The sequence below is a fragment of the Equus caballus genome, chromosome 4, assembly GCF_041296265.1.
Source record: "Equus caballus isolate H_3958 breed thoroughbred chromosome 4, TB-T2T, whole genome shotgun sequence".
NCBI lineage: Eukaryota > Metazoa > Chordata > Mammalia > Perissodactyla > Equidae > Equus > Equus caballus.
Genome location: NC_091687.1, coordinates 17,498,163 through 17,519,177, shown reverse-complemented (window position 1 = coordinate 17,519,177; position 21,015 = coordinate 17,498,163). Strand labels below are relative to the sequence as shown.

Genomic DNA, 21,015 nt, shown 5'->3' with positions numbered 1-21,015 from the left:
CCTGTCACTGACGCCACGAGTGTCTGCCTCTGCCCCCTGGGCATCTTTAGTGTCCAGGTGAAAATGCCCCAGTTGGGGGGCCAGCCTCCATCTGAGGCCTCACCCTCCACCCCTCTGCACATGTGCCCTCCCTAGAGGGCTCAGATGCATGTGGCGGGCAGGTCTGTGGCAGGCAAGTCCCAGACAAGTAGGGCCTGGTCCCCCCTGCTGGACAGCGCACATCTCCTGGAGGGTGGGAGCCTGAGGAGGGAGAGGGAAGAGGACCACAGGATGGTGGTGGCACTATGGAAGTGTGCCGTTGTGTTAACAGGCTTGTCTGTGTGCAGTTGTGTTAAAGCTGTTTCATCCTCACCGCAGCTTTTCTCTCCAGGGGAGAAAAGAGAGTAAGCTTTGTGCTCATGCTCATTTTACAGTGAACGGGGCTGGACTCCTCCTGCAACTGGTGAGGGGTGGAGGAGAGCCTGCAAGTCCCAAGTCCTAATGTGCTCTCCCCTCCCGCCTCCAGGCTCTCTCTGTGGGGGCAGCTGTTGGGAACTGGAGGGAGGGAGTCAGGAGGAGAGGAACTAATCTGGGAGGAGACGCACCACTTGGAGACCAGCTTGGATCTTGCTCACTCCGTCACTGGACGTGGCACCAGCTGTGCCCAGCCTGTCTCTGCCCAGGGAGTGGACCAGAGGAGCTGGAGGCTCGAGAAGTGGCACCCTGGAAGGAACCCTGCTCCTCTCCTCCCTGGGACAGCAGCTGAGTGTCCTGCCTCCACTGAGTTATCTTCCCCTTAATGTGGCAGCTTTCACATTCCATGCAGCTTCTTAAAGGCCCTGCTCAGGGGGGATGAGGCTTGTCAGGAGTGCCCACATGACAGCGTGGTTCATAACCGGGCACTTGTTTGGGACAGAGTCATTCCAAGGTGAGCCACACGCCTTTAAATGCACCGTCATTGTGACCTTCACAGTTCCAGGGATTGCATATTTTTAGCTTAAATCTGAACTGTAGGGAAAACATGTTTAGGTCTGAATTTTCAGAGTACATCACCAATAGACACATTATCTTACTAATCTGCAGCAGGTTTTCCAAACTGCCTGATCCTAAGATTCCCTGGGAAGAGGTTAAAAATACACAGACTGCAGCCCTCTCCCCCATTTCCCCTCCCCCCGTAAAGCAAGTCTGATTTGAGGGGCTTGGGATCTGTATGGAGAAGAAACGCCTGTGGCGTTTCTTGCACAGGAGAGTTTGGGGGAGTAATGTTGACTGTTCGGTTTGGATTATGCTGTTTTTCCCTCCAGAACTGCTCCTTGTTAAGATTCAAGCTGTCACACGTGGGGCCCTCCCTCCGCTTGAGCCTCTGCAGGCAGGGTGACCCTCACAGTGCTCTGGTCCTGACCTGGGGCACGGCACCTTGCACACAGCCCTGGCATGCGCAGGTCCCTCTGTGCTCAGGTGCCTCAGGTCACACCCAGCACCGTGGGTGCCGCCCTGATGCTGGGTCCTGCCAGGAAGCTGGTTCTGGAAGGACTGGGCTGACTGGTGGGAGCTGAGGGTCTCTGGGGAGCCCCGTGAGTCTGAGGACACCCCTGGGTTGCATGTTGCCTGCAATAGTGTCAACCAGTGATGAAATAGAAAGCGTCTTCAGGAAGTTTTCAAGTGGAGTTTTAGTTAAAGGTCTGCGCACTCCGCGGTGATGAAAGCACCTGCAGCTTGTGTCTCTCTCTGAACAGCCACCTCAGGTGACGAGCCCCTGGGCGTAAGATTCCGGAAGCTGAGCATTGGGCAATATGACAACAGTGCTGAGGGGCAGCCAGCCTTCTCCAAATGTGGATGGGGAAAGGCCACCAGCGCCGACCAGGCTCCAAGCCTGGCACCGTTCCTCTCTCCAACAGACACCAAAGAGGTACACACCACCACCCAGGAGCTTGGCCCGAGCTTCTCCCAAGTCCTCGGCCCCCTTCCCCACCGCCCGCCCTCCCCATCTCACAGCCATGGTTCCTCCCTGAAAGGCAAGGGATGTGGGTGGGAGAGCCCAGGTGAGCAGTCAGCCAGCCTGGGGCAAACCTCGCTCTGCTGAGAGCACATGCGGGCCGCGCACCTGGCTGGGTCACCTGAGCCTCTGTGTTCTGATCCGTGGAGTGAGGATGAGGTGCGAAGCGGGCAGATGGGTTGTGTGGTTAGAGGTCTCCTGAGCTCACTGGGTGGACAGAGCAGCGAAGGTCAATCAGGTTTCCCCAAAGTCATTGCAGAGGGGCCCCTGAGGGGGAAGCAGGAAGAATGTGGTCTGCGAGGACTGTGACCCTGTGTGACATCAACAGAGCATCTTCCAGGAGGTATAGTCAAGGCTTTTAGTCAGAATTGAAGTAAGACAGGTCGGCGAACCCAAAAATGGTGGCTTCTCTCAAATTAGGGTTTTATTTATTCTCAAGATAGAAAAGTAGGAACCTAGAATCGACGAGAAAGGAAAGTCAGTCCTGGCCTTAAAGAAGCAAAACCAGCGGTGCTGCTTGGACACGTCCATCCAGCATTTTCTATCCCGTGGGTTAAATTGATGGGGTTCTGTACATAGCTGTGAGCATAGAGTAGGAAGAGAGGATCTTATCCTGCCTTTTCACAGAATGCTGGAAGACTCACTTTCCCCATGCTATACACGCTCTGCCAACTCCGCTTACCAGCTGTGTGACACAGTAAACAGATGCACCCTAAGATACTTCCCTCTTACTGTTATTGAAGCTTTTCCCACTTTTCTGTGGCTGCAAGAGACGGGGCTGTGCATCCAGAACTTGGCCGCCTGTCCCCACTCTCAGATGATGGCTGGCTCAGTGGGCTGGCTGGGGGCCCTCCTGCTGTCTGCAGTGGCCGTCACCTGACTGCCCCCGTGCTACTTTCAGATGGTGGTCACCGCGTATCCCCCAGACCTCGATGGGATTGATGGCAGGATCTTCTCTCCAACCAAAAGTGGCAGTGAGTCCATTTCTTCCACACCAGCATTCCCAGTGTCTCCAGAAACACCATACGGTAAGAAAGGGCAAAGCCTGCCATGTTCAGTCCCCCGCTCAGGGAGGAGACTGGAACAGCTTCCGTTCTGCTTTCTCTTCCAGTGACTGCCTCCCCACATCATCCCCCATTCAGCCCACCCAGGCCACAGATGGGCAGCGCCGGCAGTCTATACAAAGGAGCTCATGGTAAGAAACCCACCTACTCTTCTCGCTCTGGGCACCGCCTTGCATGGCCCGCATTTGTACAAATGTGTCCTCTCATGCAGAAATATTTCCATGTATGTCACATCTCAGAAGCTTCAGAAGTGAGGATGGCTCTCGCTGGAGAAGGTGTGGGTGGGCTGTAAAGCCGCTGGGGGCTAGCAACAGTGTTGACTCTACCCGGCCTCCAGCGGGCGTGTTCTGTTCAGCACCTCCGTGAGTCTGTCTGCCGAGATGCGCATTCGTGGGAAGGGTGATGCTCTCGGCAGCTGAGCATCAGTGCTTTTCAACTCCTCGTGATGTTCCTTGGAGCTGAAAGAGGAAACTGGAACACCCGTCCCACCCTTTACAGAGAAAGGAAGGCCCCCAGAGGGCAGCGAGCTCCCTGCTCCGTGCTGCATGGCTGCCCTAGACTTGTCCATGGCCTGCTCAGACTTGTCCTGGCTCCTTAGGTCCTTGACACTTGGTCATTGTCCTGGATCTCCCCAGGAGCAACAACTTTTGGGATGGCTCAGCTTCTGGGATGGCTCTGTTGCATCCCTCAGACACTTTCCATACTCGGCATCCTGTCCAAGTATGCACCGCCTGGGAGAGGGAGCGTTAATGGGGTGGGGAAGGGGTTGCTCAGCAGCCTTTCCTTCTGGACATTCCAGCCTCTGGAATCTAGGACGGGCCTGACCTCAGGCAGATGGAGTGGGGGTGTAAAGCCCTACGTACGTTTTAAAATTGCTTTTCTTTGTAATTGTAGATTCTTTAAGCTGTTGCTTTTCTCCCTGGGGAAAGCAAGGGCGGGCTCCCACTGTGGTCGTCAGGCATGCTTCTTGGGAGTGGGACATTGATGTTGTGTTTAAATCCTACCTCTTACCCAAGAGTGGTTTAGTGATGACAGCCAACTCCATGTTCCCTCTTCCTGCAGAGAAAACCAGATCCATGTGTCACTTAGTGGAAGGGCCATCTTTCTTCTAAAGTCTCCTTTATGGTTTTAGGACCTAAATGCTTTTCTTTATACACAGAGCATAGCAGTTAACCTGCCCGTCTTTCTCAGCAGATGTGACTGAAATACAAGCTAAGAAAACCTGTGCGCACTGTTGTTGCACCTGTCTGTATGTTATGTGAGCATCACAGGAGAAGAGGTGTCTGTGTTCCACTAGGCATTAACAGGCAGGCTTACCCATACGTAGCCACGTGTCTGTTCTTCTGTATTTTAGTAATAGAGGCAAAAGTAAACAAAGGGACGCTGCCTCTGTCTCCTCACAGCCCCCTCCTACTCCCTGAGTCCACCACGATTGATGGCTAATTTGAACGTATTCAATGGGTTTGAACTAGAACCCATCCCTGTGACATGGAATTCAGTCAGATTCTCACAACTCCGAGACCAGGTTCATTGGAAACACACTAGTGACAGCAGTGGAAGGGGGATCATAAGCCCCAGGAAAGAAAATACCAGAAAAACTTTTAAACTCACTAAAAGCCCCTGACGTAGGCTTTTATGGTCATTATGTGGAGCATCAGGGGAATATTGAACCCTCCTAAACTTGAGAAAGGCCTGGGAAGCTGAACAAGGTTGGTGTGCCCAATGTGGGATGCCCAGAGCTGTGCACGTGGATGCTGTGCTGACATTCCAGCCTGGAGCATTGGGGCAGACATGGGCTGACTTGTCTGTATGTGACAATGGGGCCCTGCAAGCCCAGCACGTAGTAGGCTTCAGTGCAGCCCGTACATCCTAAGTATATTGTGTGTGTAAATATCCACATGAAGAAGTAGGGTTTTGATTTCAAATATAAAAAGCAAATTACAGCTATTTAATTTTAAGAAGCTGTATGAGTCTTGTAGATTTTTATTTTGTTGGTCCCCGATGATGTTGGTCTGTGAAGAGCACAGAGACGCACAACATTCACTTCAGAGGTGCGGCAGCCCAGGCAGAGCACAGAGAGCCCAGCTGGTGCCGGGGATCCCGTGCGCTCTGCAACGCCAGGTTGGACGGTCGACCCCTCTGAGACACAACAAGGACAGCGGTAGCTCACAAGTACAGACTACCTACAGCTACATATGCCTCGTCTTCCTCTTTACAGCATGATTGCCTTTAATCTTGTGGTCACATTATAGGGGTTGCTCTGCCTGTTATCTCATTGACAGAGGAGGAAATTGACACAGAGAAGTTTAAGCAAATTGCCTGAGCCACACAGCTGATAAATGGCAAAGCCAGAATTCCAGACCAGTCAGCCTCACTTCACAGCCATGGACTTTTTGTTCCAAATCATCAGATTAGACAGGGCTTGTTTTTCACTTCGTCTCATCTAAACTGGTAGTGATATAAAGTCAGTACTGAAAAAGCACAGGGAAAGTATCAGAGGTTTAGATTTAAGTTCGGTCGTGGAATGACCATGACTTGTATGCTTACTGACCTTCTGAACCTGTTTCCTTATCTACAAATACAGACAATAAAACCTCATCCGTGACCACTGTGCAGTCTCGGGGAGTGTCTGCAGGCATCTAGCATAATGCCTGGTTCTGAATCATTTAGAGCTAGATACTGACGTGTATATACATGAGAGTATCTGCTTTAAATGACCATTGGGAGAGTGGCTCTAACTTCCTGGAAGGTGGCGTGGGCATGCTTTTCCCTCTTCCTCTTGCTAAGTACAACTAAAACTCTGTGCAGTTATGTACAATAAATGCCGTAAGACTGAGAGGCGGAGAGAAGGTGGCGGACTGGCCGTGGGCATTAGGACCACGAAACCTGAGTGGACCACATCCCGGGCCGTGAAACAAACTTCAACAGATTGGAAAGAGTTGACACCACACAGAGCGTGTTCTCCTACCATACTGGAACCAACGGAGAAATTGGTAACAGAAAGATCACAGGCAAATCTCCAGACACCTGAAAACAAAACAACACACTTACAAATAGTCCATAAGTCCAAGAGGAAGTCTCCAGGGAAATAACAAACCATATCAAACTGAAGAAAATGAAGATAAAACATATCAAAATTGATGGGACAGAGCTAAAGCAGTGGTGAAAAGAAAATTTATGGCAGTAAATACATACAGTGGAAAAGAAGCAAAGTCTGAAATGAAGAGTTTGGACTCTTGCCTCCAGAACCTCGAAAAAGAAGAGCAAAATAAACGAAAGGCAAGCAGATGGAAGGAAATAGTAAAAATATAAGCAGAAATCAAGGGTATTATAAATAGAGAGACAACAGAGAAAATAAATGAAAGAACGAGCTGCTGCTTTGGAAGGATCAATAAAATTGACAGATCTCCAGCAAGGCTGACAAAAAAGAGGGAAGACACAAATTATTAATATCAGGAATGAAACAGGGCTGTCACTGAAGACCCTGCAGACTCCAAAAGGACAGTAAGGAATGTTAGAAACACCTCTACACACATAGTGTTTAATGAGAAGCACAGACTGTGACAACTCACCCAATAAGAAATAGACAAGTGGAATACCTTGTGACTTTTAAGGAAATTGGACTAGTAATTTACAAACTCCCCAAAAAGAAATCACCAGCCCCAGATGATATCACTGGAGAATTTTACCAAACCTTTAAAAAGAATTAACCCTAATTCTATACAACACCGTCTGGAAAATAGAAGAGCAGGGAACACACTATTTTATTTTCTTATTTTATGAAGCTAGTGTTACCCTGATACCAAAACCAGACAAAGATAACAAAAAAAGAAAACTGTAGATCAATATCCCTTATGAACATAGACACAGAAATCCCTAACAAAATATAAGCAAATAGAGTTCAGTAAAATATAAAAAGAACTACACACCGTGGCCAGCTGAGATTTGTTCCAGGTATGCAAGGCTGGCTCCATATTTGAAAATCCACCAATGTGATCCACCATATTAAATTAAGGTGATTTCTTCAGGCTAAAGAAGAAAAATCACATGATTGTATCAATAGAAGCAAAAAAAGCATTTGACGAAATTCACACCCATTGACGATTAAAAACTCCCAGCAAAATAAAACAGAAGGGAACTTGTCAACCTCATAAGAAGCATCCACAAAAATCCTGCAGCTGACGCCACTCTTATTCAACATCGTGCTGGAAGTTCTCCAGGGGCATAATACAAGAAAAGGGAATAAAACACAGCAGATTGGAATGAAGAAATAAAACTGTTCCTTTTGCAGATGGCATGATTGTTTATGTAGAAAATCCCAAGGAATCTACGAAAAAACCTCCTAGAACAAATAAGTGAATCCAGTAAGGTTGCAGGATACAAGATAAACCACACAAAAAACAAGTGTATTTCTATATGCCATTAATGAACATATAGAAACCTAAATTAAAAATATAATGCCATTTATAATACGTCAGAAAAATGAAATACTTAGGTATAAACCTAACAAAACATGAACAGAACTTGTAAGCTGAAAACTGTACAATGTTGATGAAAGAAATCAAAGGATATCTAAAAAATAAATGCAAAGATACAATGTTCATGAGTTAGAAAACTCACTAATAAAGGTGTTAATTCTTCCCCGATTGATATACAGGTTTAACACAATTCCTATCAAAATCCCAGCTGGATATTTTATATACATATATATATATATATATATATCTCCTAAAATTTACATGGAAAGGCAAAGGAACTAGAATAGCTAAAATCATTTTGAAAAAGAATAAAGTGGGATGAAGAGGTTTACCTAATTTCTAGACTTATCTTACATAGAGCTACTGTAGTCAAGACGTAGGTGGAAGCATAGACATAGAGACTCATGGAACAGAACAAAAGACCCAAAAATAGGCCCATACAAACATGCCCAACTGATTTTTTTTAAAAAGGTGCAAAATCAAGTCAATGAAGGAAGGAAAGCCTTTCAACAATAGTGCTCAAGCCGTTGGGCACCCACAGTAAAAAAATGAACAATGACCAAAGCCTCACATTTTATTAAAAATTTACTTAAAATGGATCACAAACTTAAATGTAAAATGTAAAACCGTTCAATTTTGGGGGAAGAAAATAGGAGAAAATCTTTGAGATCCAGACTAGGCAAGAGTTCTTCGATTAGCACCAAAGGGACAATCCATAAATGTAAAAATTGATAAATCAGACTTCATCAAAATTGAAAACTTTTCCTATGGAAAGAACCTGTTCAGAGGATAAAAGGACAAACTACAGACTGGGAGAAAATACTTGCATTCTAAGTACTCCGCAGTAAAGAAACAAGCAATGCAGTTAGAAAACAGACAAAAGAAATGAGGAGACATTACATTAGAGAGGACGTATGGTTGGCAGATGGTCACATGGGAAGATGTTCAATATCACTAGCCATCAGTGAAATGCAAATTAAAACCACGATGAGGTTTCACTACATGCCTATCAGAACGGCTAAAATAAAAAATATTGTCAACACCAGTTGCTGGTGAGGATGTGGAAAAACTGGATCTCTCAGTCATTGCTGGTGGGAATGCAGAATGGTGCAGCTCTCTGGGAAGCAGTTTGGCACTTTCTTAAGAAAAACTAAACATACAACTACCATGAGACTCAGCAATTGCACTCCTGGGTTTTTTTTTTTTTTGCTTTTTCTTTTTAAAGATTTTATTTTATTTTTTTTTCTCCCCAAAGCCCCCCGGTACATAGTTGTATATTCTTCGTTGTGGGTCCTTCTAGTTGTGGCGTGTGGGTCGCTGCCTCAGCGTGGTCTGATGAGCAATGCCATGTCCGCGCCCAGGATTCGAACCAACAAAACACTGGGCTGCCTGCAGTGGAGCGCGCGAACTTAACCACTCTGCCACGGGGCCAGCCCCGCACTCCTGGGTTTTTATCTCAAGAAATAGACTTATGTTGACACAAAACCTACGCACAAATGTTTAGAGCAGCTTTATTTTTAATAGCCCCAAAGTGGAAGCAACCTCGATCTCCTTCAACAGCTGAATGGTTAAACAACCTGGAGTCCATCCACACCATGGGACACAGCTCAGCAATGAAAAGGAACAAAGTATAGATGTGTGCAGCAACCTGGATGAACCTCCAGAGCAAAGTCATTCCCCAGAGTGACATGGCATTCCATTCATGTAACAGTCTTTAAATGGCAAAATTATAGAAATGGAGAACAGATTGGTATTTTCTACGGTTAGGAGAGGCAAAGGTGGCAGGGAAGTGGGGGTGGCTATAAAGGGCCACGTGAGGGAGCCCCGTGGGGTGGGAATGTTCCATATCTTGACTGTCAACATTCTGGTATAGTTTTGCAAGATATTACCATGGGGTGAAACTGGATAAAGGGTAGAGGGGACATCTGTGTAATTCCCTACAACTGCATGTGAATCTATAATGATCTCAAAATTAAAAGTTTAATTTAGAATTGCATTAGGGAATATGGTGTGGATGTGGTTGAAACAATATTGGCTATGAGTTGATGATAGTTGAAGCTGGGTGACGTCCACGTGGAGGTTCCTCATACTATTCTGCTTACTTTTGTATTTGTTTGGAATTTTCTATAATGAAAAGTTAAGGTATAAAGTAAAGGAATACTTGGTGTTGAGTGAATGCATATGAGGTCCACCCATGTGTCTTGAGCACTTCTTCTCACCAGATGCTCTGCCAGGCTGACATGAGCCCAGAGGGCTCTCCTAGAGGTGCAACGGGTAGAGCAGGGAGGGATCCAGTGATCCCACAATGGGGGAAGACCCCAGAGAGGACAGTAGCACTCTGCCAAATTCTATTGGTTGTTTACCTGGTGAGGGGGTCTGGGAGTTTGAAGGATAGGGAGGGTTAATTAGGAGTTAACCAGGTGAATGGAGGGGGGCATTTGGGATGGAGACACAGCAGCACAGGCCCTGTGGCAGAGGGCGCTGCAGACTGGGACAGGCTGGAGACCAGTGGTCTGCAGGGGAGTGGAGGTGCGATCTGAGGCCGGGGAGGCAGGGCCGGACCACAGCTGTTCTCTGCAGCCACAGAAGGTGGTGGTGTGGCATCCACAGCAGTGCAAGGTCACTGATGAGACTTAAGATGAGGAGGCGACTGCTCAGATTTCCATTTCACACATCGCTCCAGCTGCTGTATGCAGAATTGCTGTGGGAACGGGCAGTGGGGTGGAGTAGCTCTAGCCAAAATGGTTTCAGAAGAGATGGGAAGAGGTGGGTGCAGTTGTGGGAGATTCAGGGAGTGCAGTCAACTGGCCTTCAGAGGATGGACTTGGCTTGATGACTATTTCTGATTTTGTTGCTATTATTATTGTGTCTACTACATTCTGGCTTCTTTTTAGTTAGTACGAAGTTAGCATAACACACATAAAATCCCTCTGTATGTCTTAGTACGTCAAACTTACCTTAGTACTGGTTTAGTCGGCATAAACCCAGATGTGTGAGGTTATTTCCCAGACAATCAGCAGGACAGGTGTCAAAGAGAAGCAGAGCCGGACACTAGTTAGAGCTGGTGAAGGCAGATTTTATTTGGTCCTGTTGCAGTAGGGAAAGAGCTGAGCTCAACTCCAAATGTGGCAGAGACAGCTGGGGATTTATAGCCAAAAAGCAGAGCGACAGAGTCAGTGGGTGGAAATTACCAAGAAGAACATCAAGGGGACAGGGATTCTTGCTAAACTGGCCTCCAGGTTCCTGCTGAAGACAGGCAAAGGGCGTAGACTTCCAGGGTGGGGGTGAGGAACTTGATCAGGTAGCCAGTATGGGTGCTAACTTAGCAGATGCCTGGATCCCAGATGACTGGGCCCTCCAAAGACAGACAGGGATGGCCAAGGTCGAGGCCTTGTGGAGAAGAGGCTCCCAGGAGCCTGACTCAAGATTTGATCCAGGAGGAGAATTGGTCTCAGGCTGGGCCCACCTTATGCCGTCTAACCCAGCAGTGCGACGCCGAGTGCGCTTGCCTTCACTCCAGGTTTCACATGTCCTCTGTTTGTGTCCTTCCTGGTCCTCTGGGCACCCATGTCCCAGGAGCCTGTCTGGGCCACCCCCTGCCACAAGCACCTCACACACACCCCGCACCAGAAACCAACACCTCTGTAGTAAACAAGCAAAGTAAACAAAAAGCAAGCCCAAGTGACCTCTGGGTTTCTTAATAGATGGGTAAATTAGGAGTGGAGAAAGGTCCATGTGGGTCAGCCCAGAGTAGCCTGCCCTTCCCAGACACGTGCTCCTGTGGCATACGCGTGTGCCCCAGCGTGTTCCTCTTTTTTAAATGACAGCACCCACTCCAAGAAAGGGGGGGCATTTAAATATTTGCTCTAATAATTAATAGTTAAATATGAACTCAAATACAGTTTAATTCTCCAAGGAGTGTGTTGGTGGTAACTTGAAGGATTGGGGACACGTCACAGGAGATGACAGAGCAGCTGTAGGCATGGGGAGGACGGCTGGCACCTGGAGGTGGACCATGTTATGAGGGTCCTGTGAGATCTCCTGTCTGACGGAATACTGTGAGCTCTGTGAGGACAGGGACCGACAGGTCTTTCCCACCTGGGACCCTCAAGCAGGAGCCCGGAAGGGCACCCCTCAGGGTGGTCCGTCTGTTAAATACATCTCTGACGCGTCCTATGTTACACCCCGGCAAACACATGAATGTGGGGCTACCATCAGACTTTTCAGAAATTTGCGATTTATAATAAGACATATATATTTGGTTTTTCTTCCTTTTCTGGCACAGAGCTCCTAAAAGTCTTGGAATTTCCTAAGTGATGAGAGAAACAAAGGGTCTTTTGTTATGTGAATGAGATGACTTGGAAGGGATGGCAGCTGGCTGCCAGGGGAGCCAGCCATGTGATTAGAGGGTTGGAACTCTCAGTCCCACCTTTGACCTCTGGGGAGGACAGTCAATCACCAATGGCTCATGATTTCATCAATCATGCCTATGTAGTGAAGCCTCCATATAAACCCAAGAGGATGAGCTTCTGGGTTGCTGAACACAAGGAGGTGCTGGGAGAGTGGCATGTCACAGCTCTTCCTGAGTTATATCCTTTTAGAATAAACCTGTGATCTAGCAAGTAAAATGTTTCTCTGAGTTCTGTAAACTGCTGTAGCAAATTAATGGAACCCAAGGAAGGGATTGTGGGAACCTCCGATCTATAGCCTGTCAGAGCACAGGTGACAACCTGGCCTTGTGATTGGCCTCTGAGGTGGAGGCCGTCTTGTGGGACTGAGCCCTTACCTTGTGGGGTGTGATGCTCTCTCCAGGCAGAGAATGCCAGAATGGAGTGGAATTGTAGGACGCCCGGCTGGTGTCGGAGGATTGCCTGTTGGTGAGGGGAAACCAAATGGGAACTGGGTGCAGAAGCTTTTAGAGCCTCAGAGGAAATGTGCTTCTGGAAAACAAAACATTTGTGAGAGTTTGAGTGAAGGAGTCACTTAATCCCAGTCCTCCTATACGCCAAAGAGAGAAAATTGTGACGTGCAAGACGTAAATTATTCTGTCATTTCTTACCTGATACTTAGCCTCGATGATATTTGCAAAATGGGAAAAAAACATGAGGAAATGTTTCATTAAAAAACTTAGGTTTCTGGCCTGCCTATGGCCGAGTGTTTAAAGTTCTGTGTGCTCTGCTTCGGTGGCCTAGGTTCACAGGTTCAGATCCCGGGTGTGGACCTGCGCCACTCGTCAGCCACACTGTGGAGGCGTCCCACATACAAAGTAGAGGAAGACTGGCACAGATGTCAGCTCAGGGCCAATCTTCCTCACAAAAACAAAACAACTTATGTTTCTGATATATCAGCTTCTAATTTAATCCATAATAGATTTTTTAATTGAGGTACAATTCACATAACATAAAACTAGCCATTTTAAATGAACAATTTGGTGGCATTTGATACTTTTTTTTTTTTTTTTTTTTTTTTTTTTTTTTAAGATTTTATTTTTTTCCTTTTTCTCCCCAAAGCCCCCCGGTACATAGTTGTATATTCTTCGTTGTGGGTCCTTCTAGTTGTGGCATGTGGGACGCTGCCTCAGCGTGGTCTGATGAGCCGTGCCATGTCTGCGCCCAGGATTCGAACCAACGAAACACTGGGCCACCTGCAGCGGAGCGCGCAAACTTAACCACTCGGCCACGGGGCCAGCCCCTGCATTTGATACTTTCATGGTGTTGTAGGACCGTCACCTTTATCTGGTTCCAGAACATCGTCATCACAGGGTGATTTTACTTTGGGGACTTTTGGCTTCAGTGAAAATGATGACCAGTTAGTGTGAGTGTGCTGAACGAGAACACGTTTGTACGTCTGCAGCCTCTCTGCTGTCTTCAGTTGTTCTGGAGAGTGGGGCTGGTCTTTGTAGGGACCTGGCTTTCGAGTGCACAGTCTCCTCCCTCCTGTGACCAGCGGGCGGGATTGCGAGGGCAGAGGGAGGAGGCAGGAGGCATTGATGGAGGGACCGGTGGGAAGGAGGACATGCGGGTTCATCCTTGGCTTAAGGGGGTATGGGGATTTTGTTAGTGCTGTTGGGACCCCTTGGAGTTGGTTTCAAGGGGCAAAAATGGGCGCTGTTTGCCAGAGGGAGGAAGAAAAGGAGTAGCTAGGAACGTCTTGTTGAGAAAGAGAGAGAAAGAAATTACGGTGAATCAGTGCTTTATTTTTCTTTAAAAAAAAAAAGCTGTCATTCTTCAAAGCTTGACAAATTGTAAAATGCTTCTACCAGGCCTCCCCTTTCCTTCCTGTACCCGATTCACTTTTCTTTTGAAATTTTTTGAAGTTTCCATGAGACTGTTTATAATAGGAATGAACGCAAGGATGGAATGTGAGCATGTGACGTTTATAGATGTCCCTGAAGACTTTGAATTTTGCGGAATCTAAAGAGCCAGGACATGGATATGTGTGTTTCTAATGTATCTATATTTAGGTACATATGTGTATGTAAATATTTTCGGATATCTGTGCCTCTATACATGTGTGATATACTTTGCACTTCGACTTGTGCAAAAGAATCCATACTGGTGAATGGTGACTGCAAATAACTGGCATGGATTAGCAACTTCCACACTGCCCCCACCACCCCAGATTAAGAAAGTGAAAAAAAAAAAAGTTGACTGCTTCAAAATATCTTTAAAAATAAACATCAGTGGTGGGCTGGTGGAGGTCGCTGGCCTGTGGACATGCGGTTAGCAGTCGGCTGAGATGAGGACGCTAATTCACTTGAGTGGAATGCAGCTCAAAAAGCACAAGATGTTGGCATTCTGTTCTGACACCTCATCCACAAAACTGGCCGCTTGGAAATGTCCCCGTGAAGCTGACGATTTCCCGACCGTGATGAATGCCATGTTTTCTTTGCTTGCTGTTGGTTGAGAGGAATCTGTGTTGGTCTGAGTTTATTGATCAGCTCATTTCCTCCCTCCCTCTGGTGGGCTGTTCTGGACTCTCAGCTTGCAGAGGTCATTCTGACATGCCGCCATGGGGGTTTTGCTCTTTTCTTGTTTCTGAGCCCCGCAGGCCGAGAGCTTGGTGACAGACACATGTGGATCCAGAGCTGCCACTACATAGCTCTGCGATCTTGCACAAGTTGCAGAGCCTCTGAAGACATCTTTTAAACTTAAGCAAAGATGATAATAGCTGTACTCTGCATGGTATTGGGGGATAGTCTCTTAGAAACGAAAGTACATTTCCTCTTATGGATATGATAAGGTACCAAAATTTGTCTCGGAATATATTTTTTTAATTCCAAATGCACTTCCTCACTAAGGCATTTCCAAAACCACATCGTTTATCAAAATTGTGGCCTGTCCTGGGGTTAGAGAAGTGGGCCCTGGCGCAGGTGGCAGGCAGGATCTCTCCTGCAGTGGCCTGGGGCAGGCGTGGGATCTGGAATGCACCTCTCGGGCCTGTTCTTGTTTTCTCCTCGCCTCTCTGATGGGGCAGGATGGCCCTCTGACGGGGCAGGACAGTGCGGCAGGTTAGGATACCTCTGAGAGCTGGGAACAACTTGAAAGGAAGGGCATGCTCAGCCCTGGCAGAGAGACTTTGCCGTGTTTCCTTGTGGGAAGTGTCCACCCAGGGCCACCTGCAGTCTTTACCGTCCTTCTGAAGGCCGTCCCGAGGCCCTGCCCGCAAGGACCGCAGACTCCTGACGTGGAGAGAGGACAGTGAAAGCTAAACTGAGGAGTTTTCTGGGGAGCACCTGTCACCGCTGTCATCTCAGGCTGCACCCTTGGCCATAAAAAGGCCACATTCTGCTGGCTTCACTTGGGAAGATTTTGGACTGTGAGCCCTGAGAAGGGTCAGCCATCCTGAGTCACCGAGGGACTGGAGGCTTAAACACGCCGTCTGCTGCTTGCCTCTTGTCACAGGCCCAGTCAGAGCCTTTGGGCATGCTCCCAACAGCACCTGTGCCCCCAGTTAGGTGCTTCCTTGACGGAGAGAGGCACTGGCCAAACCGTCCTGATTAGGTAAAGCAGCATCTGTCTTTGGTTTAAATCCTGTCGCATTCAGTGTGTTTTCACTTACGAATTGCATAGCACACACAAATGCGGTGTCTATGTTTATATTCATGGTTACGCCTACATTGAGGGAGTCATCATTTTCTGAGCACTTTTTCAGTGCCACACACTTATATATATGCATATGTGGAGGAACAGCAAGTTTATAAAAATCCCCAAACCCAGGGAAATGAGAATACCATAGTTGGAAAAAAGGAAGACCTTCCTGATGCCCCAGGGCCTGGCACATGCTCGGCGGACATTGTGGGTGAATTTTGTGTGCCCTCGGGTCTTGGTGGGTCACAAGGACAGAGTGACCAGCTGTTGGAGTTTGACTTCCCCAAGGAACGTTGGGTGACCATGAAGTCAGAGGATAACTGAGGTCCTGGGGGTTGTTATCTGTGTTTGTTTTTAATTCCTTCTCTGCAAAAGCAGACGCTTAATTGGCTCTTAAGAAGCCCAGAGCGGTGCCTCCCCCAGGTGCTGGCGGGCAGGAATCTCAGGAAACAGGAGGAAGGCCTCAGAGTGACCCTGAGCATCCCTGTCTCACGTGCCGCTAGGATCCCTCTTAGTTCCATTTACTAGGGGAGAGCCCTTGCTGAAGACATATGTGCGGGTCACTGGAAGCCTCCCCTCTGTGGTCCCTGCCCCTCCACTCCTGCATACGCTGGAGAAGCCCACAGTTTGCATGAACCACCCCTTTTCCCTGAAGCGGCTTCCACACAGGGCTTCTGCACTACCTATGCTGCGTCATGTACTAAGCCCTGAGAGATTTCCTGTAGATACGCCAGTGTTTGAGTGGAAAGCCTGGATTCCGCTTTATTGAGTGAACACCAGGCAGGGCAGGGGGCTGCGAGGTGACAAGACACAGGCCCCACAGGGACCTGTCAGGCTGGTGGGCACGTTGGGCTGGGCGGGCTGGAAGAGTGGGTCAGACTGACCAGGTTGTGCCTTAGGATGGTGCAGGTGAGGGGAAAACCACACATGCCCCCTTCCTGGCGGGCGCCCTTTCTGGCCACTTTAGCCCACAATTCGGCATCCTTGCTCCCCGCTCCCCATGGTTCTCTGCCCTCTCTCATACCCCACGGACAACCAAGTCTTTTCTGCATCTTCGTCCTAAAGAGAAACTCTTGTTGCCTCTTTCTGTCTTCCCTCCTCCCTCCCATCTCCCCTCCCTGCCTCATTCAGCTGCTGGCTGCCTCCACCCTGGCCTCCTCTCCTGCCCCAGCTGAGCAGCTTTGCACAGCTCCTGGGTCCCCACTGATGCAGCCCTGGCTGTGCAGTGTGTCGGGACAGACATCCAGCCCCACCTGTCAGGTGGAGAGAGGGTCCCCGACTGTCCTTGGGACAGCACTCCCCCGCTGAACGCCCCTGCACTGGGATGTGCCTTCTAGGGGCCAGGAGAGGGTGAGCCTGCTGGGGGCAGAGCCTGGCTGGCTCTCTGAGGGCAGTGTCCTTCCATCTGTGCTTTACTCATCATTACGGTCCTGGCATCTAGCACGGACAAAGGTCTGGATAAAAGTCTGTTTTGTTTTCTAATAAGTTGGTAAATAAGTGAGTGACTAGGAGAGAGACGCCTTTTACTTAAAGGGAGCCAGCAGCATGGCTGGAGCTGGAGGACCCTGAGGGAGGATGCAGAGCTGGTTGGCACGCTGCCCAGGCAGCAACACGTGAGGGCGAGAGTGGGTGTTGCTGTGGACAGGTTGTGTCTGCGCTTGTTCCGTGACTCCACTAGGGTGACGTGGGTGACCTGCTAGGGGCCAGTGAGGTGTGAGTGCCCATGGGTACCCTCTTGCTGCTGATGCAGATCCTAGGTGCTACTCAGGGGCAGCACGGTTTCCGGGGACGAGTTTTCTGAACGTGCCTTTTCATCAGCAGAATCGCTGCCCCATGGAGCACAACCACAAAGTCACCTTAGTCCCTGTTGCTCCAGCCGAGCAGAGGGGAGAAGGAAGAAAAGCAGACAGAGCTCCAGAAGGTTCTTCAGGCTCTATGGAGTCTCTCTCAGAGTGTCCTGGTCATAGAGTGGTTGGACACAGCAGCACAGACAGAGGCAGCATTTCAGAAAGCACGTCCTGCCTTCTTTCCTCCACCTACCTGTGGGCTGCCCCAGACCCATGAGGCCCACAGCATCCGCTGGGCACCAGGGGAAGGACCCGCCCTGAGGAGCGCCCACGGGTCACAGCCCTTCCTGGGCCTGGCTGCACGGCAGTCTCCTTCCTCTCTGCTGAGGGAGCAGTGGGCCGCGGGCAAGGCCCATCCATCCGCCGGCTGAGCCTGCTCTGGGCTGTGGTCAGGCATTTCCGACAGATCTTTTGCAGAAGCTGCTTCCCCACAGGCACATAAACAACCTGGAGGAAGCGCCCTGCTCAGACCTCTGGGGCGGAGGGTCCCGGATCTTCCTGGCCCATAGCTCAGAGAGGTGCCTGAGGCATGTACTGTGCGCTTTCACCAGGTTGATGAGTGGGTCAGAGTTCATGCTGGGGCTGGGCAGGCAGCACTGCGGTTGGCAGCATGTTCTGGAAACCTACCGTGTATGCATGCGCCTGGTCCCATTGCGGTGTGCTGAGGGGGTGCTGGCCTATGAGCAAGAAAGGTGCATTCCAGGAGGACCGTAGGACCTTCTCTTCCAGGGAGAACCTTAGGGCAAGTGGCATCAGCGCTGAGGTTTGAGGGATGGTTGGGATTGTGCTCAACCCGTAAGGTGCGAGAGGCAAGGGGTAAGTGCCCATTCTGTGCTGCAGCTGGTAGGTGTAAACCGAGTCCTGTGCATGTCTGCTGCCTGGACTTCAGTCTTGAAGACCACACGTGTGACAAAGCCCCTCTGCTCTGCTATACAGACTTGGTACAGTCAGGCCACAAGGGGTGAAGTACATACTTCCAGCTGACTGAGAGGGATAGTGTTCCAAGTCCTATAAAAATGAGAGGTCATTTGAAATGGGCTTTGTAGAGTGTGTAGGAGTTCTTCCCCAGTTGGCTTGGGGGATTAGCCTTTCCCCAAGGCCAGTAAGGGAAGGACATGAAGAGCAAAGAGGGAAGAAAGTGATACAGTGTGTTTAGACCTGGTAACAGCCTGTCGGTGGAGTAGGCTACCAGTCAGGTGAAATGGGCTAAGTGGTTGGAAAAGAGGCTCTGTAGCTAGGTCTAGACAGGGTGTGGAGCCCATGGCCAGGAAGAAAACCTGCAGGGTTTGAGCAGGGCTGTGACAGAAGGCAGGTCCCCCAGGCTACCCTGGGCAGGGGATGGAGAGGAGGGCCTCAGTGCTGGTGGCCAGCGGCAGATGAGAGATGAGGCCCCCATGGGGGAAGGGAGGGGTGTGGAGCCAGCCAAGGATGCCCAGGGCAGAGCTGAGCAGGGACTCTGGTTGGTGGTTGCTGGAGGCTTCTCCTCTGAGTATCAGACCCCAGGGAGTTGGGGTTCCCTTTAGGGGAGGTGTGCTTGAGGGGCAGGTCCTGGGTCAGGAGGTCCTTCTCCCAGGGGTCACCACCCCCTTTGTCCTTTGGGTGACGCTGGCCCCAGGGCTGAAGCAAAGCTGTGGAGGGAATCAGCTGGTGGTTTGCAAGAGATTAAAGGGAGGGAAGAGGAAAAAGGGGAAAAGCAATGAAAAGGAAGCAAAGCGCAGCGGAGCGAGGCGGGGCCAGGCCGGCTGGAGGCACTGACTGGGCAGCCCGCCCGCGACAGCCCGCGGCCGCCCAGCGGGCCGGATTCTTTCCGCGGCCGGCGCTCCCGCCGCCCTCTGAATGGGCCTCCGCGGAGGGGGCCGCCCCGCGTCCCGCCCCGACTCCCCGGGGACACCGGAACCCAGAGGCGCCCTGCCGCGGTGGGTGGGGGCCGCGCTCACCACGGGCCGCTGAGGGCAGCCCACGGAGCGCCTTCTGCCTGGCCCACGACTCCCGGGGGCTTCTCCAGCGACTGCCCGGCGCCCCGTGGTGCCCAGGTAAGCGGCCACTCCTAGTCGCAGGCGGGCTCTGCAACCTCCAGCCCCTCCGGCTGCCCAGGCTGAAACCTGATCTCCGGCCGGTGGGGGAGGGGACGCACGGGGTGGGATGCGGTGGGATGCGAAGTCCCAGCCAGGAAGCCCCGGGAAGCTGGACTTGGGAGGAGGATGACTCTGCCCGGAGCCTCCTGTCCCTTGACTACAGCCCTCAGGTCCTAAGGGTCTGGAACAAGACGCCGCCGCTCCGGAGCCTGGAGGGGGCCTCCTTTCAGAAGAAAGCAGTGCTTTGTCTTTGCGAGACTCACTGGGGCGGTGGAAAGCCTGGTTTACAGATGTGTGGCTTTCCGGAGCTGGGGCTGCTTCCCAGCACAGCACATTCTTTTGCTTGAAACCAAGAAAGCGTGCCTGCCCTGTTCCACGGCTGTCCCTGTCCACCCCCAGGACCTGTGAGGGCTCTGGGGCTGCCCCAATGAAAGAGGGCCCCCAGCGACCTGGGGCTTCTGCACAGCTTCCTAGGACAAGCAGAGTTTTCACTAAATGCTAAAAGCAAGCGTGAGGCGCAAGTGGGGGTTTCAAAATGAGATTTACTGTTGTCCCGTCCACTCTTGGAGCAATCCAAGAGCTGGTTTCTAACTAAGTCCATGAATTTAAAGCAAGACCGTCACTGAGGGAAGCTGCTCACATTATTATGTTACCAGACCTTCCGGAGGGAAGAGTCTGGGTCCCTCCATGTGTCTTAGCTCTGAAATCTTTGAGGTGAGCAGGGCTGGCGTGTGGGCCCAGGCTCTGGGGGTGCTTTGGGTGGGGCAGGTGCCTAGGGCAGAGTGGCTGAGCTGGGGCATCTATGCCTGAGGATTCTGCTGGTGTTCCACTTTCTCCTGAGCCTGGGCTGACACAGCGCTGTGTGTGTATTTTAACTGGAAGGATGGGGACAATTAAGAGGGAGAGAGAAAGGAAAACTCCGAACACTTCATTGTGAGAAAAGCTATGCAGTGGCTCCAAGAAAGACAAGCCCAAGCTGGTCAGTGGTCCGCCTTCTCATTCTTTCCAGCCTGAAAATCTTGTGTGTTCTCCTTTCCAGGACCGTCCCCAGTTGAGTGGGAGATAAAGTCTGTTCAAATGTTACCTGTCATTTCAATGCAGTTAATACACAGTAGTAATTTCCCATGCATCCATTTGTATATCGATATATTAGAAATGGTCTGCTTAGGATGAAATATTCTCCTAACTCCAAAGGTGAGATTAAGAGAGTTTTGGTTGTTGCTTTATATCAGGAGAGAGAGAGAATTCTTTCCCTCCCTTCAGGATGGTGGCTGGTTAGGATCCTGGGGGCTGGCTTCTGGTGGGACTTCCTGTGGAGGGTCTGGTGGGGGCCACCGTCCGAGGGCTGTAGGCTGCTCACACGGGCCTTCCCAGCCTGTGGGGAGCTGTCACAGCGGGCCCCTCGTCCTCTCCGATATGGGCATTATGTTATATTTGGGGGAAAGCGGCAGCTACTATAGGGCAGACTTATTTTATTAGATTAAGG

The 21,015-nt window shown here is 50.1% G+C and overlaps 1 protein-coding gene across 26 annotated transcripts in view; it reads left to right on the top strand.

Moving 5' to 3' along the window:
- TNS3 (tensin 3) overlaps positions 1-21,015 on the top strand; it is a 260,591-nt gene that overhangs the window by 196,611 nt on the left and 42,965 nt on the right. For 23 of the 26 annotated variants that reach the window (XM_023639034.2, XM_023639038.2, XM_023639036.2 and 20 more), the window contains 3 exons: positions 1,716-1,888; positions 2,877-3,003; positions 3,087-3,170. The exons of the other annotated variants lie outside the window; for them this stretch is intronic. In XM_023639034.2, the coding sequence (XP_023494802.1) occupies positions 1,716-1,888; positions 2,877-3,003; positions 3,087-3,170 (384 nt within the window). The remainder of the gene's footprint in view (positions 1-1,715; positions 1,889-2,876; positions 3,004-3,086; positions 3,171-21,015) is intronic. 26 annotated transcript variants of the gene reach the window in all.